The 19497-nt window shown below is 31.3% G+C and overlaps 2 protein-coding genes across 3 annotated transcripts; both read left to right on the top strand.

Annotated features, from left to right (window-relative positions):
- Positions 1 to 4271: 4271 nt before the first annotated feature.
- Positions 4272 to 8618, top strand: LOC107632160 (septum-promoting GTP-binding protein 1). Its single transcript, XM_016335876.3, has 6 exons — positions 4272 to 4828; positions 5233 to 5353; positions 5544 to 5640; positions 5747 to 5786; positions 6660 to 6743; positions 7891 to 8618. Exons 1-6 carry the CDS (start codon positions 4427 to 4429, stop codon positions 8053 to 8055), a joined length of 909 nt encoding a protein of 302 aa, XP_016191362.1. The 5' UTR covers positions 4272 to 4426; the 3' UTR covers positions 8056 to 8618.
- Positions 8619 to 11670: 3052 nt separating this feature from the next.
- On the top strand, positions 11671 to 17660 carry DDL (SMAD/FHA domain-containing protein). Of its 2 annotated transcripts, none has more exons than XM_016336058.3 (10): positions 11671 to 12412; positions 13860 to 13888; positions 14622 to 14688; positions 15503 to 15560; positions 15668 to 15760; positions 16279 to 16393; positions 16506 to 16553; positions 16646 to 16691; positions 16810 to 16880; positions 17351 to 17660. In XM_016336058.3, the coding sequence occupies exons 1-10, from the start codon at positions 11930 to 11932 to the stop codon at positions 17388 to 17390; spliced, it is 1050 nt and encodes a 349-aa protein (XP_016191544.1). In that variant the 5' UTR covers positions 11671 to 11929; the 3' UTR covers positions 17391 to 17660. The 2 variants fall into 2 exon arrangements, with proteins under 2 accessions (XP_016191544.1, XP_088356899.1); XM_088500773.1 differs by having other exon boundaries at positions 11725 to 12419.
- Positions 17661 to 19497: the final 1837 nt, after the last annotated feature.

Genomic DNA, 19497 nt, shown 5'->3' on the forward strand with positions numbered 1-19497 from the left:
TATCAGTCTTTAGTATCTATAAACTCATGACTAAGCTTAGACTACTAATTACACTCATCTCGAGTTAAGTCCTGAAGTAGTCTTTGAGATTGATCGTGTGCGCTAAAATGTCTCTAAGATTCTAATGCATCAATTACGTATCTGATATTGTCAAAATGCACTATGTTATTTTCTAACGACTTGATGAGTCACTTGATAGAAAAGGGTTGAGGGATTAACATAATGTACTTTTACAAATTTCAAGGACGTAATTGGTATAATTGAATCTTGAGACTATTTTAGTATATCCCATCATTTTGATGGACCCTTTAAAACTTAACTCTATTCATATCTCTTGAGGTTTTATGCATTAGTTGCAACCGCTTCCTATTTGTGCGTGTGACATTGACCTTCTCTAAATTCTCTTTTAAAGGAGGATAGTGTTTTGTTTAAAAGGACATTTAGTTTTATATTTTATAAAATATAGAAGTATTGAATGGATTGTTTGATGAGAGCAAGATCAATGTTTGTTATTAAAAATAGACAAAGATCAAGTTAAATTTTAGAGATGGAGTATAATTTGCCATAAATATATATATTTTTTTCATGATATGAAAAAAATGCATGCCATGTGAATGTCTTTCAATTCAAGATGTTGATTCAATGATTGCTTAGAGGATCACCACCAAGGAGTGGAATAAAATCTATTATTTTTTTGACATTGATAAATGAGGTTGATAGAGTATCATTTAAATATAAATAAATTTAATTATTTTATTGCTCTTATAATTTTATCAAATTTATAATTAAGTTTTTATATTTTTTTAATTAGTTTCGTATACTGTTATAATTAGGTTTTTTTTAGTGTAAAAATTATTAGAGTTAAATATTTTTTCATAAATTAAAAGTATACATAGTTAAAAATTTAATTAAATTTTATATCACATATTTTTTGTGATATACTATTAATTTTAATATTTTTTATATAAAAAAATTTAATTACAAAATTAAAAACAGTATAAAAGTTTAATTAAAAATTTAATAAAACTATGAAGATTATTTAAGTAATTAAATCATATAAATATCCTATATTGCATTTTCATACATCTGACATGTCTTATAGAATTTTGTGAACACAATTCCACATCACAAAACCTAACTTTCAAAGTTAACTTAACTTTCCAAAAAATAACATCCAATTATCCATAGATCAAATAAAGTCAATATGCAAAGAACAATACTAGCACTCAAGTATACTAAACAGTTTACACGTACTAAATGGTTTGTGAATAGCATCATTCAATTTTGAAATCCGTGTGCTTTTCACTTTCTTTATTCTGTTTGTCAACATGTGCCATCAACACCTTGCACAAACATTTTTGTACACATAATTGCTGTTAGTTGATGACTTAGGATAATATTTATCTGCATCCTAATCTTACTCAATTATTATAAACGACAGAGATCACATAATAATTACTTGTAACTAAGTGGAATTATTTTTATTTTGTCAGAGCTATTTCTGACGAGAGAATATTTATTAATTCATATTATAAAAAAAATTATATATATCAAGAAATTGGCGTAGCATTTTATTTTTATTTTTTACAAGAAGTATAAAAAATATAGTTTTAAAATATAGTTGCAAAAAATTTTATTTGGCATTTTATTTGTATTTTTTACAAGAAATTGGCGTAGCATTTTATTTTTATTTTTTACAAGAGGACATGTTAATTATTTTATATTTCTGGTTTTATTTTTATTTTTATTTTTTAAAATTTTGTATTTTAAATTTTAACTTTAAATTTTTTATTATTTTTTATTTTTTATTTATATAATACCGGGTTAATCAGTTCAACCAGTAACCCACCAATTGAATCAATAACTCAATAATCTAGTAGTCTGATCAGTTCAATTATCGGTTCGATTCTGATAATATAGAGTATAGTTAAAAAATACATTATAAAAAATAACACACACATTTAAAATCGCCATTTTTTTTAGTGAAAAGGCTCTGTTGAGAAACTGAATTTATTTTGATTCATTAGACATTAATGGTGATAACAACAACAGCATGTAACATATCACAAATAAAAATATATTTCATACTAAAATAAAATAATTATTCATTTGTTAACATTTTAATTAAAATGAGATAAAAGTCTTGGAAATATATAGCCTTTTAATTGCATGTCCTACTTATTATGTATAATATTTTTGTTTTGAGTTTACACATTTCCTTATGCTTATTAATAAAATATAATGTAAATTAGGAGGACGTAATATATATAATCTCAATTATTTATCCAATCTTTTTTTGGTTGCCCACTATTAGGCAAAGAACTAAAATTCAAATCTCGACATTTATTTAAGTGGACGAATAAGTTGATTATTCGATTAATTTAAGTTAGTTTATTTATGATTTAATTATTCTGTTAATCACTATAATTTCACTTAATTTTTAATTATATTTGTATACATTTTTTTTAATTGAGTCTTTATATCATATAAAATTTTATAATTAAGTCCCTACCGTAACAAACATGATAGAATTAATGGAATATTTCATTAAACAAAACGAATATACCTAACATTTAATTGAATATTCTGTATAATTTAATAGAATATTCTGTAACGTTTTTAATTTTTTGTCACGGTAAACACTTAGTTACAAAATTTAATATGATATAAAGACTTAATTAAAAAAAATATATAAAAATTTAATTAAAAATTCAATAAATTATACAGATAGAGAGAATAATTAAATCTTTATTTATTTATCCAATCTAAATTAATTAATACATGCATGGGTTTGTATTTCTTTTTTTTCCCCCACAAGATGTGGACATGTGGTCTTCCCACTTGGCCATGGAAGGTGATAGGAAGGACTGAAGAAGTGACATTGGTTTCCACAAGACTTGTCTCATTGTACTTTATAAAATAAAATCTATTATTTTCATCCATTAGAATAACACAATGGAAGCCTCGAAGACATCGAAGAAAATAAAGCTCATCAAACTATTGTATGTATTTGTTTCGGTCTTATTATACATTAAAAACATGCATGCTTATGGAGGAAGTTATTTTAAAATACTTCAATAACAAATTTTAAGTTATCATATAATTATGTTTAACATTTTAATTTTGTCGGATGAAGTTAGTTTAGGAGGATACAATATTATTTATTTATTTTAAAAACTACAAAATTTGAAAGTCAAAATAATAGTTTGTTCTCTTTATATATATATATATTTGGATTAACTTCAATAATTATCAACTTAAATAAGAAAAAACCTTCAAAACATTCCACATATTGAAATTCCAACTAGTCAACACAGAATTAATTGAGATTAGTCGTTGTATTTCACTATTGGTATCTTGACATTATAAAAACATTGTATAAATACTAAAATTTATTACTAAATCATTATATATATATATAAGTATTATTTTAATTTTTTTTAATAAAGTAATAATTATTATCTTCTAAAATAATTAAATTTGTTGTAATAAAATATCACATTTTCTCATAATAACATGATCAATTTTTTTTATAAATACAAAAAATATAATTTAATATTAATATTTTTGTTTCAATTATAAAATAAATCTAATTACATTTTAAATTTTTAATATAAAACTTAATTATATTATTTATATAACTTGTTATAAATATAAAAGGGTGATCATTCCATATTATTAGTACCGTTATAAAAATAAAAATATTATGTGTATATTAAAATTCAATTATTAAATTAATTATTACATATTTTTATATAAATATTTATTATATAATTTTTAATATATTTTTATTATTATTAATTAATTTAATAACTAATTTTGTGTGTGCAACTAATACAATACTTATAAGGGTAGCGTTTGGTAGAGAGACAGAGATAGAAAAACTAAGATTGAGAGACAGAGACTAAGAGACAGATATTGAAATAAATTTTAGTATTTTTGTTTGGTAAAAAGTAGGAGACAGAAATTGAAATAAGAATGAAATTTTAATTTAATTTGTACAAAGAATAAAATTGAAATTAATTAATTGAAATGAATGTATTTTAAGTATAAAAATGTTATTAAAGTTTCAGTTTTTATCTCTAAAAATTTTAGTCTCCTATGTCTACTTTTTAGAAGTACTGAACTACTAAAATTTTGAGAACAGAAACAAAAATTTTAGTACCAATCTCTGAACTAACAAACATAATACTAAATTTCAATTTTCCAATCTCTATGTCAGTCCCTCAAAACAAACGCTACCTAAAAGAAGACGTAGACTTGGAAATTTAGAATCAAATCCTCATTAGACTACTTTTCTAAGTTCTAATTCTAAGTTCTAACATATTGGGCGGCATAATAAGAATCTATGCCTACTTAACAACAATAATGGGACCCAAAACAAGGAGAAGAAACTGAAAAACCCAAAAAAAAAAAAGAAGAAAAAATGGAGCTACGACCTTCTCTGAGTCTGAGACAAAAATCCAGAAGAACAAGAACCAAAACACACGACACAGCAACGACCATGACTCAGCTCAGAAACACAATCGAACTTCAATGGAGCTTCTTCTTCAATAAAGTCTCCTTTGTTGGTCGTTTATGCTTCCACTTTGTTTGGGACAGGATCTTGTCTTGCTCTCTAAGTTCACCACCAAGACCTCCTTCTTCTTCACGTTACCAGAGACTTTCCCTCCGCCGTGAGTCTCCGGTGGACGACGACGGAGGTGAGGGGATCATGCAGGGGACAAGAAGGAGCTGTGGTGGTGGTGGGTATGACTCAGATTCTGATTTGGTGAATCTCAAGATTAGTTTGTTTGGTGATTGCCATATTGGAAAAACTAGCTTTGTGGTATGTAACTATGTATATATATATCTTAAGAACACTTTTCTAATTTTTTTTTCTTTTTTAAATTCTGGGTTTCATTTGTTTTAGTAAAAAAGTTTAAATTTTTAATGTTTTTATTTTTTGGGGTAAATTAAAACCATTAAAAATATTGATTTTTGGCTATCCTCTTCATCTATAGTGAGTAGGAATTAAGAAAGTAAATTTTTTTTTTGTTTTTGCTGCGGTTGCATGTTTTTTTCATTGGAATAATTTTGGGTTTCATTTGTTTTAGTAAAAAGTTTAAATTTTTAATGTTTTTGTTTTTTGGGGTAAATTAAAACAAATAAAGATATTGATTTTTAGTTACCCTCTTAATTTATAGTGAGTAAGAATTTAAGAAAGTAATTTTTTTTTTTTTTTTCATTCAGATCAAGTATGTAGGGGATGAGCAAGAAAAGAGGAGCTTGAATATGAAGGGACTTAATCTGATGGACAAAACTTTATCTGTTAATGGAGCTAGAATTTTGTTTAGTATATGGGATGTTGCAGGTGATGATGATTTGGTTCAATTTCCCTCCTTATCTCTTTCTCTCTATCTTTTAATTCATATTTTATTTATTTATTTTGAAATTTTTTGTTTTTTAACACAAATATCTCATTAAGGGTTTGACTTGCAATTAAACTCTTTTTGGATTTTGAGGGTCTTGATTGAAAGTTATTTTATGGTCTATATATGTAGGTGACAAAGGGTCATTGGATCAAATTCCCATGGCTTGTAAAGATGCAAATGCAATTTTGATTATGTTTGATCTCACAAGTAGATCCACACTAAATAGGTAGGTTCATAATCTATCTATCTGTTAGGTTTTCTACTGGGATTTTTTAGTAACAATTGCAGAAATGAGTTTTGAGTTTTTGCACTTTTTGGGGTTTGTTTTGCAGTGTTGTTGGATGGTATAGTGAAGCAAGAAAGTGGAATCAGGTACCAAAACATTAGTTTTTTAAGAATGGCTTAAACTATAGGAAGATTTTCAAGTGTATCGTCATACCGGTGTATCAGTAATTTTTAACCGTTGATCTTAATTATATATATTATATATATTTTTTATAATTAACATCAACGGTTAAAAATTACTGAAACACCGGTATGACGGCACACTTGAAAATTTTCCTAAACTATAAGTTTAATTTGATACACTTGTTATTCAATCAGATTTATGCTTTTAGATTTTTTTAAGTTGTGGGTTTGAAAAGTAGTTCCTTTTGCTGATGTGTCAATACACGATTGGTTGTCTGTGTAAAAAATTCTTTATACTGACACTGCATTCAAATTGAATTCTTAAACTATTGTTTCAAATTTAGTTGGATTAATTGTTGGTGAAATCAATAAATTGGTATCATCACTCATTAAACTTTGGCTCCAAATGCTTTTTACATGGAAAAGCTTTTAAAAGGGTACAAAAGAAAACACTTCATACATGCATTTCTGTTCATAAAAGATGGAACTTTAATTTACCATTATGATCAATAATCGACTTCAATTTGTCATAAAAACTATACAAAGAAATTAAAGGTGCTGATTTGTTGATAAAAAGGCATAAAGGTGATTTATCTAGTAATTGTTCTAGGAAGAGTTTCAGGTATACCAGGAACACCGGTGTTCCAGTTATTTTAACCGTTAATCTGAATTATAAAAAATATATATAATATATATTAATTGAAATCAACGGTTAAAACAACTGGAACACCGGTGTTTTCCGGTACACTTGAAATTTTTCCATTGTTCTATATGTCATATACCATTCAATCATTCAAATTTGAAGTTTTTGAAGTCCATTTTTTTTTCCACTTGCAGACTGCAATTCCCATTCTAATAGGAACCAAATTTGATGATTTTGTTAAACTTCCCCCTAATGTGCAATGGACCATTGTAACACAGGTAAATAACTAATTATTTATTGCACCTTATGCAAAAGTAGAAGATAATCCATACATTTTATTTCCGGTTATGCTAGAGAGACTGAAAAAAAAAAAAAAACAGAACTTGCCTTATTTAGTATTCATTAATTATTAATGAATACTAAATAAGACAAGTTCTGACTGTTTTTGGCTATTTTTTTTTGTTACTGAACATTTCCGTTTTCTTTCTATCCTCTTAATCACTTATGTTGTGCCAGTGATTGATTTCTTTGTCTTGACATTTTCTAAAATAAATGCATATATGATATGATGCAAACATAACACTCATTGATTGCCATATTTCCGCGTTATGCTTCTAAAATTTGGGTCCTACACTCCTACTTATTGATTAAAGCAATATCCAATGCTCCCCTATTTACTCCTTTAGATAAAGTGTCACTTTCTATATATGCCTTAGCTTTATTTATTTATGAATAATAAATATCCCAAATTGGTTTTGGAAAAATTTTTAGTTGGATAATGTGAATGAGTCTGCATCGCTAAAATTATTCGATTAGTCTTTTTATGTAGACAAATAATTTGATGTGAGGATTAATTTGTTTTTGAAATAAAATTTTGGAGATTGATTTTGTAATTAAATTTTGCCGGAAACTATAGTGTTTGACACAAAATTTCTTAGAGACTGATTTGAAATATTATTTTCATTTATTTATTTATTTATGGGTTTATGAAGTTTCTAGTCCTAATTTGTGGTTTGTGTCTTTCTATTTATTATTAATTTAGTTTCGGTCCAAAAATTTTCAAAAATAGGTTAAGTTGGTTCTTATTATCGTCAACATACAAATTAATTTAGAGATTAGTACGGAAAAAATGTATAGTTTAGCCAACTTAGGTTGGTTGAGTGTCAGTTCACTCACTCGCTTAAGTAAGTGTCGAGGGTTCGAATTCCGTCTTGTACATGTAACAACCCATTGGCCAGCGATAGACCCTTAAATGGAGCTTAGATTTGCGACGGATAAGTCTTTGACCTGTCGGATCGGATTGGGGGATACCGTAGGCAACCAAATAAAATGAAAAAACTTATTTAACATTTTGTTTATTTGTTTTTGAAACTTTTAGTTCAACTTTAACTTGGTGATAATAGTGCATTTATTTTCTTGATTCAGGCTAGGGCTTATGCAAGGGCAATGAAAGCTACCCTTTTCTTCTCAAGTGCAACTCACAACATTAATGTGAACAAAATCTTCAAGTTCATAATGGCCAAGCTCTTTAACTTGCCATGGACAGTAGAAAGAAACTTGACTTTGGGAGAGCCCATTATTGATTTCTGAAATATGTTTTTTTGCTAATGTAAATAGTTGCATAGAGGAAAACAACAACAACATCAAGTGAAAAGAAAAGAAAAGAAAAAACATGATTCGCCAACACTCTCACCTTACATAGTAACCACTCTTGTTAGGAGTAAATTACATATCCTCTCGAAAAATGTTATTTGGACATAACAATTTTAGGAGACTGTATCGATATATTCTCGTCTAGTGGTAGATGAGAGTAGTTGATACAGTCTTCTATGATATGGTTGTTATGTCCGGGTGACATTTTTTGTTCTCATGAGGCTACTTTGACTAAATCTTAGAAGGTGAGATGGGTGTGACTGAATTCTCTTCCACCCTCATTTCTACCTCAATGTTCCATTGCAATGGCTAAGGTTAAAAGCATAGCCATTCAAGTTTAACTTATAGGAGGTATAGAAGGAGCTGAGTAAAAACATGAGAAATAGAAAGGTAGATTGCATTGACAAAGATCCTTTTTGCTTTTGAATTTTCAACACTCATGGTGAACCAATTTATGTACATTTTTTTTGGGGTTTAATTGAGCAATTTTAACGTATTAATGGTCAAAATAATTTCTAAAAAATTAGACGTATGTTAATTTAGTTTTTAAAAATTTATCTTTTTTAAAATTAAATGATAATATGTGACATAAATTATAAACACCTATATTTAACTTTTAAGAGCAAATTGTATAGGTCTTGAAGATAGGGTTATTGAAAAGAGAAAGTACGCGAGACAATGATTTTAGTATACAATGTGCGCAATAGAATTAAAAAAGAAAAATAAAACTAAAACTAAAAATATATTATTAATTATTTAATTTCAAGTTTTAAATTTTGAAAAATTAGGATTAGTATTTAAATTCATTCACACTACGTACGGTTATTTCCACTAACACCGTCTCCACCTCCGCCGGTTAGCCTGACGCGCATCATCCTCTGCTGCTGTTTTCGCGCGGCAGCCATCATCATGGACAGCAACCTCCGCCGCTGCAACCTCCGGCCGACTGTGCCGCCGACGCCATCACGGGTTCTGGCATATGTCGCCAAAAACTCAATGACGTCACTGTTTGAATTAATTGTGTGAGTATGGTAGATGTAACGCATGCGTGTTTAAAGGCAATATCAAATCAAATACTCAATTGCTTACTTTTGATTCTCACTCATGTCTTCGCTTACTTTTGATTCTCACTCATGTCTTCTCCTATGTTCAAGCTTTTTTTTTGTTTATCCAGTTTTATAGTTACATCAAATCATAAGACTCATGTGTCAAATTATACATTTTCTCTTTTTTTTTTAATAAAAAATAAATTGTTGGATGATCACAGTTGTTTCTTTTATTTATTCATCTCCTTCTTCTTCTATTTTAATGGTCAATTTAAGATGGTCATTTTAGTAGGTATGCGGATGGTTATTTTAATTTTATGTAGATGATTATTTTGATTAGATTGAATTTAGTTATATATAATTAAAATATGTTGGATGTTCAATTCATTAGGTATGAGAATGATTATTTTTATTCTTAAGTGGATGGTTATTTTTACTAAGGGTGAGTGGCGTGTGGCAAGCCAAGCAGCGATGGTGAAATAGGATGATTATTGATGAAGGTGGGGTGGCCGCCGGTTGAAAAAGAAGAGAGTATTAGAGTGAAATGCTTTGTAAATTAAGATTTCATATGGTTATTTTTTTAAAATAACTAATTAGATTTTTTAATAATTTGAAATTTGAAATTGGTGGATTTAAAATTTGAAATTTGATGTGAAATAATTGAATAAGATTTTTTGAATTTAAATAATTTGTAGAGTGATTTTTATTATTTATTTCTATTGGGCTAAATAACTAACACATTGTACCCATTATCAAGATTTCTCATTGTCTCCATAGCGGGATTCCAAAAGAAAAAACTCAATCACTAAAAAAATAGTAACTTAAGTTTGTGTAATGGTTTAGTTATCCAATATTTAAGTATATTTTTTGTTAGGGTTTTGATTTTTTATTTTTGATAGAAAGGGATGATAAGTATATAAGAATGACATTTTGTTAGGTGAATAAATATTTTTTTAATAGAAAAGTATTGGATACCAATAGTCAATTTGTCCATTTTTGACGACTCAATTAATAATTTTAAATTATTTTAATAAATTTGAATAATAAAGATTGTGTTGAATAACCGTCCGCAAAGTCACTGTGATCAGCGTCCGTCTCCCCCCTATCATCACGACATCTTCTTTCTCGCCAACAGCGCCGCTTTGCTGCCGCTGCAGCGCGCTCCCGTCACAACTGCACAACCACCATGTCACCGGCTCCTTGGTGCGTGACTGTTTTGCTCCGGCAGAAGCTTTTATATTGTAGGTTGCGGTCATCTTTCTTGCCAGGTGTCGATTTGCCGCCGCTGTGGTGCGTTGCGGTTCCAGCCGCAATTACTGCTGCGTCGCCGGTTCATTGGTGCGTTGTCGTTTCGTAACGGTGAAACCTGTTATCACGAAAACTCGTGCGTGCTTCATCACTCGATTGCCATTGAACGCGTATTCCTCGACGTCGTTCCGAAGCCGCGAACAAAAGTCCCGCATCCTTCGACGACTTCGTCGATGGAACGTATATTTGGAGAAGAAGGAACGAATGCATGGGAATGAATCCTTTCTATTTTTTTTAACAATTGAGGAAGTAAAGTGTGATCTTTCACAATTAATTTTATAAGTAAAATAAATATGAGAGAGAGAGCAATGGAAGGTTAAAGATCACACTTTACACTCAATTTTTTTTAACAATTGAGAGGATCTATACCCACGAATGCATCATCCATTAATGTGGGTTCTGAATGTTCTTCTAATGGAAGTGTCTTTTTATGCATGTGTCTTTAGCAAGTGTCTTTTTATACATGTGTCTTCTAATGAAAGTATCTTTTGTGGATGTGTCTTTTAAACAGAAGTGTCTTTTGTGAATCTATCTTGTATAGGAAGTGTCTTCTTATGCATGTGTCTTGTACAAGAGGTGTCTTGTACAGCAATGGCGGCACTCAGATACACTTCCAAAGACCAATGGTTACTTGCCGACGAAAGGCGGGCGGCACTAACCACTGTTGACGTCGGCGATGGAAACGCATCCAAGAATGGAGGAGGGAGGTTGGAAAGGGGCAGCCATCGGAGTTGGAGGATGAGGCTGTTCTTGAACGGTGAAAGATAGAGTTAATTATAGTTACTAGTAGTAATTGGGGGTGAATTAGGTTTACTATAGATGATTAGACATATATATTTTTTTAAATGAGATCTGGAGTCCGGCCTAATAGAAGTTAACAGGAATTAGCAGGACCCTTTTGGTTACCGGTGGAATTGGTTTTTAATTAAGTTTCAAAAAGTTATTTTATTAAAAAATAAAAATACAAAAAAATTATAAAATAAATATAAAAAGTTCTTATAACATACACACAATTTTTTTGTTAAAACATGTTGGAGAAAACGTTGATCCTATTTTTTAGATTTTTGAGACATTAAAAAAATGTTTATATTTTCTTAAAATACCTATTTATATTTATATTTGTATTATTTATTTCGTTAATAATAATAAATTAATAACAAAAATGTGTATTCATCTAAAAAACCACATTTGAGTAAATAATCAATTTATTTTATTTATTACTGAAAAATCGCCACTCAGTGTTGAAGCTGATAAACCCTAAACTGAACTTGAATCTTCACCGCTACAAGGAAGAAGGAAGCATTCACAAATCAAAATAAATTCAAAATTAAAAAGAAAACCAGCAATGCAGTACAGTGGCAGTTTCGGTTTCAGTTTGTTAGTTAGTAAGTTAGTTAGTTAGAGTTTCTCTACTGGAACTCTCGAGATCCTCTGCGGTCACCACCACGCTCACAACCATGGGCCGTCACTCCTCTTCCACAAACCATCACCATTCTCCTTCCTCTCGCCGCCACCGGAGCCACCGAAGCATCTCTCCGCCGCCTCAGCGAGACACCAAACACCGTTACGCAGAAAAACAGGCTCGAACCAGTTCCGGTTCCCCGGATCCTCCTCCTCGATCCCGGTCTCGCTCTCGTTCTCCATCGCCGAGGACAAAGCGATTGAAGAAAGCTCAATTGGAACGTGAGAGCGAGAAGAGCCATGGCGAAAGCGGAAGAGGTAGGCGTTCCGAGAGGGAGGTGGCGGAGCGGAAGAAGGAGAAGAGGAGGGAAGCCGATGACCGCGGCGATGGAGATGCCGACGGAAGGAACGGAAGGAGGTCGAGGTCTAGGCACGAGAGGTCGCCGGAGCAAGAGCGCAATGGTCGGAACAGGCACCACCGGTCGCAGTCTCCGCCTTCCCAACATCGCCGTCACGACTCTGCAAAGCCTCGTGATGAGGTGTCCGGTGATATCCAACCCTATGTTTAATATATTGCTTCATGTTCCTGTTAATTTCTATTTTACTTAAAATCTCTTGTATGCTGTTGGAATTTGAAGAATTTGGATGTAGGTCAGGAAATGGTATTGTGTTCCTTTCTGTTATTTTCTGAGTTTATGATTGGATTCCTGTTTTGGGATTTATATTCTTTAGTGTAACCGTGCAAGTGTTATCACCACATTAGTTGGAACATAATATTAGTGTATGATTGGCTTTGATGGAAGAGATGGCATGAAATCATGAATGTTGGATTGGAACTGCAAGCATGGTGTACTAAGACGAGCGTAGATGATTTGTTGAAGCAGTTTTGAAGGTTTGAGGGGTAGAGCTTGAATTAGTTGGCAAACAAAGCTTTCTGACTTTTAAGTGACTAGGAGAGTAGGAGACTTTGCTAATGCACGTGGAATTTGAATTAGGGTATGTTAATTTAAAGTGCCTTTGAACCTTAGGATCCTAGAGTGTGTTCAAAGGTTAGGCAGGTGGCTTTGAGGAGATGTTTAATGCAGTATATGATTGTTAAAATAACAACAGTTTTATCCAAATCTTTGATTCTTAGGGGAATAGTTCCAATTAGGATGTTATGAGAGATTGAGAGCTCTTATCATGTTGTCTTGTGCAATGACATGGACAATTGTATGGTATATGTTGTGTTGAAGATTGTACATGATTTAAGATGAAGTTTGTGAAGTATTGGGTTGGTGGAGGGCTGGAGGCTATAATGTTGCATTTCAGTCATTTCAGTTGATAGATAAGTGATGATAAGCATGATAATTATGTGAATAGTATATTCAAATTGTGAACTTTTGTTGATAAGGGTGACAGGTGAAGTCACAGTCTTAATACTTTGTTGGAAATGACAATTGATGGACTGATGAGGTGCTAGTCATGTGGAAACATGACAGTATAGAACTATACTCTTGCGTACTGGACTACTGGTGTTTGTTTTCATTCAAAGATTAATTTATTTGTTGCATTTTTTGTTTAAACATCTCCTATCCTTGTTTCACGCTGATAGGGGAAAAGAGGAATTTATAATTATTTAACTTCTTTCTATCTTAGTTCTCAGAGAGTATAATGTTTAATAGTTATGTTCCTGAGGTATTCCTAGGGTGAGGTGGGAGGTTTAATCAAGTCAATATGACTGTTTAGAGATAACATTTAGGATTCAAGCGCAAACAGTTTTTGTGTGCTGAGTTTAGCATTGAAGTGTTACTTCCAAATTCCATTGTCTTGTTTCTCTTTCAGGGCTATTGTTTCCCCACTTGGTTCTCCAAAATTTTTAATTATTTGTTCTTCCAAACATTTGGCATTTATTTCCCCATTATTATGCTCTCTCCATTCCTGCTTTTTTCAGATTAAATATTCTCCAGCTTGATGCTTATTTGGACTGCTGTTTAATGCTTGCAGGTGACTAACATAAGAGGAGCTGAACAGATGTAAGCTGCTGTTCGAACTTTGAACTCTATATTGACGTGTTGCTGATCTTGGTGGTGTTCATGCTATTTGATGTTATTTTAGTTTCATTGAAGCCAAATCTTTTAATGAGAGTTCTATTCATGCATCCTGGAGTGATGATTCTCCTTCAACCTGTGCCAAATCTAGCTTTGTAGAAATGCATTTCAGAAAGGCAGCTTTCCTGTATAGATGTAGTGTACTCAAAGTTTGATAAGTTGGAGAGTTGTGGGAAGGTGGTAGCTGTTGCATAAATTTATAAAATAATTGAACAACCATCTAAATCTGAAGTTATCATTCCTGGGTGGGGTTTTTTCTCCTAGTGATCACTACATTGAAATGCAGTGCAAGGGGCTGGATTGGCATTTATCAAACACTATACTTCTGGTGGCCCAGTGTCATTGATTTATCTGTGGCATGTGGCAAGATATGACATGTTATTGTTGGTTGTTTGTAACATTTAGCATTGGATAGATAAGATTATGGATTAAAAATGTATGTTTCTTGAGTTTAGGAATTTCTGCACATTGACTTGAATGATGTTGAAAATGCCAGATTAGTGATAGGAAAATCTAAAATGACATTAGTATTTTCTTGTCTTCTGGTTTGTCCTTATATTCTCTGCTTCTTTCTCTTTCTATTTGAATGCAATGTTTTCAAATATATTGGGGATTGTTGGGGAAGCTTGTGATGCCAGGTTGATGGCTATTTTGGCAGGAATGATGAGGATGATTCTATTTCAAAAATGAAGGCTGCTGAGGAGGCTCTGGAAGAAAAAACAAAGGTAATGATGTGCTTCTTTTTTTCGTTGGGTAGGAATCTCATGCCTCTAATACTTTTGTAGTCTTGTGTATCTTCGTTGTGTCCGTGGGATAGAGTTAAGAACCCTTTAATCCAAGTTAACTTTTGGGACATTTTCTGTCCTGTATTTTGTTGTTGATCTTCAAGCTGTTGAGGCATGCTATGATTTTTGAGAGTTCTGTTTTGCAAATCTGGCGAGAATTGAGGTGATGCTGTGTTACAAATGTTCTTCCAAATGCTATCTTTTTTTCTTTTTGTTCGCCCATTTAGATTGTCTTAGAGGAGTCAAACTTAACCAACGTGTTAAGACCCTATTAGTTAGGATCAATGACTAAAAATAAAGGGGAGAAGGGTTAGTTAGGTGTGGTTAATTATTTGCAGTAAATTAGCCACTAGAGGAGCTCTCACTCTTAAGTTAATTAGTGCAGTTCTTCTAGTTCTAGGCATATTGCCAATGTTCCTATGACAGTAATACAGCCACTTTCTCTTCCTGATACCAATTCTAATGCAAGGTTAGTCAAAACCGAAGGTTTAACGATCATTATAATCTGCCATAACCATTACTGTAACGTATGTTTGGGCATTCTCACTGTCTATATATAATCAAGTTGCATTGCAATAGAAGGAAGATGATATGCGAGAGTGGGGAACCCTCAAGTCCACCCCCAAAAGCTAGTTCTTGAGAGATAGGGTCACACATTATCCGTAAATCATATTTTCTAGTTTCAAGGGAGGATAAAGAATAGGTTTTGAGTGATTCATTCTGGTTGGTTTCTGAAATCCTCTGCCTTTTGCAGCAAAAACCTTCATTTGAACTATCTGGGAAGCTTGCGGCTGAAACGAATCGATTCAGAGGTGAGAGACCCATTATTTTTCACTGTGCACTGTGATGAATATCAATTTATTTTTAAGTAGTTTTGTTATTCATTTTCAATATATGCTAAATGGTAGTGCTTGGTCAGGTGTTACTTTGTTGTTCAATGAACCGCCAGAGGCTCGAAAACCTGACATTAAATGGAGGCTTTATGTTTTCAAGAATGGTGAAGTCCTCAATGGTTAGTCTGCATAACTTCTGCACTTATTTTATATTATTCTTAATACAATTTTCTCATGTCCCTAGCCCTGCTACCCCCCCCACAAAAAAAAAATTTTAACGTGTAGAAATATGCTTTACTTATAAGAATAAGCCCTTCTTGCTTGCTTAAGACCATTAAGTATTTGCTTTTACTTACTACCCTTTTTTTAAGAAAAAATCACGACTACTATTACTATATATTTGTCTTTGTAATTTATTATATTAGTATCTATTATCATAGCTATTGGGGTGAGCTTTTCATAATTAGACAGCTCCTCTACCTGCTTCCCTTTTTTTACTTATACATTGTTGTATTTCTATTCAATCTATGATTTCATTTGTACAATTTTCATAGTTTATCTAGTAATTTCTCTGAGTTTTGATCATGCTTTATCTATTCTTCTTGTGCTAAAGCAAAAATCTTCAATGATGTCTGTGAGCAGACACTTTTATCTGTTTGTACATATTTTTACTAAACAAAATGTATGTGATTGACAGAGCCCCTTTACATCCATCGTCAAAGTTGTTACCTTTTTGGAAGGGAAAGAAGGGTTGCTGACATCCCTACAGATCATCCTTCTTGCAGCAAGCAACATGCTGTTATTCAATTCCGGTATTTCATTGTTTTATCTTTTAAGCAACCTCATGGAGTTGTTTATTTTGTTGGTGCTTTACATTTTAATCCAGATTGTGTTAATTTTTTCCCTTTCATTTTCCTTTCTTAGGCAAGTTGAAAAGGAGCAACCTGATGGCTTAATATCAAAGCAAATAAGGTAATGCATTTTTATTTTTTATTTTATTTTATTTTATTTTTCACTTTGGTTTCTGCATACCTGAAATCTAATGGGTACATGAACTGCACTAGGCCTTATGTAATGGACCTCGGAAGCACAAACAAAACTTTCGTAAATGTGAGTGGCCATTGAATGCGTTCGATAATTTCTCCTTGTGTGTTCATTTTTTGTGATAGCAATTAATTAGTTAAATTAGATTTCTGTTGAATCTATCTGTTGCCCTCTGCTTCTGCAGGATAGTCCCATTGAACCACAACGTTATTATGAACTTAGGGAGAAGGACACCATTAAATTCGGTAATAGTAGGTGAGTAGCAAGTACGTTTTTTTTTTTTTCAGTGGACAGGTTTTCATTGTTCTAAATGATGTTAAAAATGCAACATATTTTGTGGCCTTGATTAAAAATTATTAGGCAGGGTTAGGAATGTTTCTTCTATGATTTAATATGAACGTTCAGCAAATGTTTCCGCACTTACCATTCAAAAGAAGAACTTAATTTTTATGGCTCCCTTCATATAAAAGGTTTAATCATCCAATTTTAGGAATGCCTGTTATTGATTGTGAAAGTTAAGCCTCTAGTATGGAAGTGGTTCTAAAGAGACTACAGAGGAAATGGAGGAATGTTATTGCAATAAATTTTCTGACCACCCTCACCAATGGACGATATATAATGATTTTATTTCTCATAATGCTAATGCAATTGTGAATTGCTGTTCCTTAATACTTCCTGTTATGATTGACTGAATGCTTCTTAACATATTTGTTCTACTGTTTCAGCCGAGAATACGTATTACTACATGAGAACTCAGTTCAGTAATTGTATTAACCTCCAAATCCGCTCCATCTGAAGCAAGTAAAAGCAACATCGAACCATCAGAGTTCGTCTAAGTTATGCCCTAGATTTGTGTATTCTCACTTTTCAGAAGCTTTTAGGTCAGTTTTCTACAAGTCCCCTAGATATTAATACAAGACAGATTGGATATTTTTCTATTTCTGGGTATGGACACATTGTATATTGCACACTTTGTACTATACACAATCATCTTGAGGCCCCAGGGCTAACATGAGAATTTTGTACCCTTGAAAACGTGACTTGCTGCTATCACTTTCTGAGTGCAAGATATTCTCATGTCTCGACCTCAATGTCATGTTACATCCATAGGCAATGACGCAATGTCAACATTGATTAGCCTAATAAGTTGGTTTCTACTTTTTGAATGGAAACAAAAGAACAAAAAAGAAAAGAATAGGAAAAAATAGAAGAGGGTATTTAAGATATTTTCTCGTAGATTTGATTTGTTCCTGCCTTCCTCGTGTTTCAGCTGAACTTGGGTTGGGAATTTTTAATTAATGGTAATGTTAGGGAGACAAAAAAAAATCAGAACTTGTATTTAGCATTTACTAATTGTTAATGAATATTAAATAAGATAAATTTTGGTTATTTTTGGCTAATTTTTTGCGTTTAACTTATTTCATTAGTAGTTTGCCAATTGTTTTTCATTTACTAAGTTTGGAATGTCTCCATAGTTATAATAAGATAAAATGAGGGTGGTCCCTGTTTGTGATGTATCTTAATATATTAACTGCTAGTGGTCTTATTATATTTATTAGCGAATTAATTGTGTACTTTTTTTTTTCAATTTCTCTAAAAGAATTCATTCGTAAGATAAATGAATTGCGTAAAATTATTAAATTTGGATATATTATTTTATTTAATTATAATTATATATTATATATCTATTGATAATTTTAAATATATTACAAAGGAATTAAGTTCATGAATCAGATCATGAAATTACGAAAGGTGGTAGAATAGAATTTGCGACCGGAGATATAGATTTCAAAGAATTAGTTTGGTTTTATGTTGGGTAAAGCTATCATCAAGGCTATATATTTATTAAGTCAAATGATAGAGGTATTAGAATAACAAAAAAGATCTACATATGATAATTAGAGTAAACACCCAATTTGGTTCTTGTCCATTTTCATGAAGGATAAAGCGATCTTTGTCAAAAAAAATGATACTTCGATTCTCAACTTTTTTATTTTGGGACAATACGATTTTTCTGTTAAAAAATTCATTAAATAATAATAAAAATTAGTTTGATGGGGTTTTATTTGTATTTTCAAACCTCCACAAACTATTAATAAGTTTATTTTTGAAAAATTCCTTTACCAATGGTGGTTATGTGAAGAAAAACTATTGATGAAAATGATGCCGCAAAAAAAAGTAATTGTAGTACAAATACATTTTAAATGAAAAAAATAACATCGACTAAGAAATAAAAGAAGAGAACTTTAATATTGATAATATTGATATTGATGATGATGACGGTAGAGGAAATAATGATGATGATAAAACAATAAAAATAATAGAGGTAGGAGTGATAATAACGAGGATAAAGAAGGTAGTAGTAGTGGTAATAATTGGTTAGTTGGTTATATTATTGAAAAGAATTTTGTGGAGGTTTAACACCCCCACAAAATACAAATAAAACTCCCACAAAACTAATTTTTGTTATTATTTAACGAATTTTTTAACAGAAGAATCGTGTTGTTCCAAAATAAAAAAGTTGAGGGTCGAAGTGTCCCTTTTTTTTTTGACAGAAATCGCTTTGTCTTTCGTAAAAATAGACAAAGACCAAGTTGAATATTTACTCTGATAATTATTAACTTGTTTTTTGAAAGATTTTGGAAAATAAAGGTTGCATATGTTCATGCAATTGACGACATATATAATGAGACAACTATTATGAAAACACGTATGGTGGTGTATATTTTTTGTAATTGACATAGTCTTTGCAGGGGACCAAGAGAAAATTTAAATTTAAAATTAAATTTGTGGAGAAAATTTTAGAGGTGTATGACTTGTCCATAAAGCGAAAATAGACAAAATCTATAGAATGCAAGTTGCAATAAGTGGT

Source organism: Arachis ipaensis, chromosome B1 (assembly GCF_059453495.1).
Source record: "Arachis ipaensis isolate K30076 ecotype BB chromosome B1, ASM5945349v1, whole genome shotgun sequence".
NCBI classification, from domain to species: domain Eukaryota; kingdom Viridiplantae; phylum Streptophyta; class Magnoliopsida; order Fabales; family Fabaceae; genus Arachis; species Arachis ipaensis.

Coding starts and splice junctions, on each gene's coding strand:
- DDL (XM_016336058.3), top strand. CDS start 11,930: ATGGGCCGTCACTCCTCTTCCACAAACCATCACCATTCTCCTTCCTCT. Junction 14,689..15,502: donor CTCTGGAAGAAAAAACAAAG/GTAATGATGTGC, acceptor TGCCTTTTGCAG/CAAAAACCTTCATTTGAACT. Junction 16,692..16,809: donor CAAACAAAACTTTCGTAAAT/GTGAGTGGCCAT, acceptor CTGCTTCTGCAG/GATAGTCCCATTGAACCACA.
- LOC107632160 (XM_016335876.3), top strand. CDS start 4,427: ATGGAGCTACGACCTTCTCTGAGTCTGAGACAAAAATCCAGAAGAACA. Junction 4,829..5,232: donor TTGGAAAAACTAGCTTTGTG/GTATGTAACTAT, acceptor TTTTTCATTCAG/ATCAAGTATGTAGGGGATGA. Junction 5,354..5,543: donor TAGTATATGGGATGTTGCAG/GTGATGATGATT, acceptor CTATATATGTAG/GTGACAAAGGGTCATTGGAT.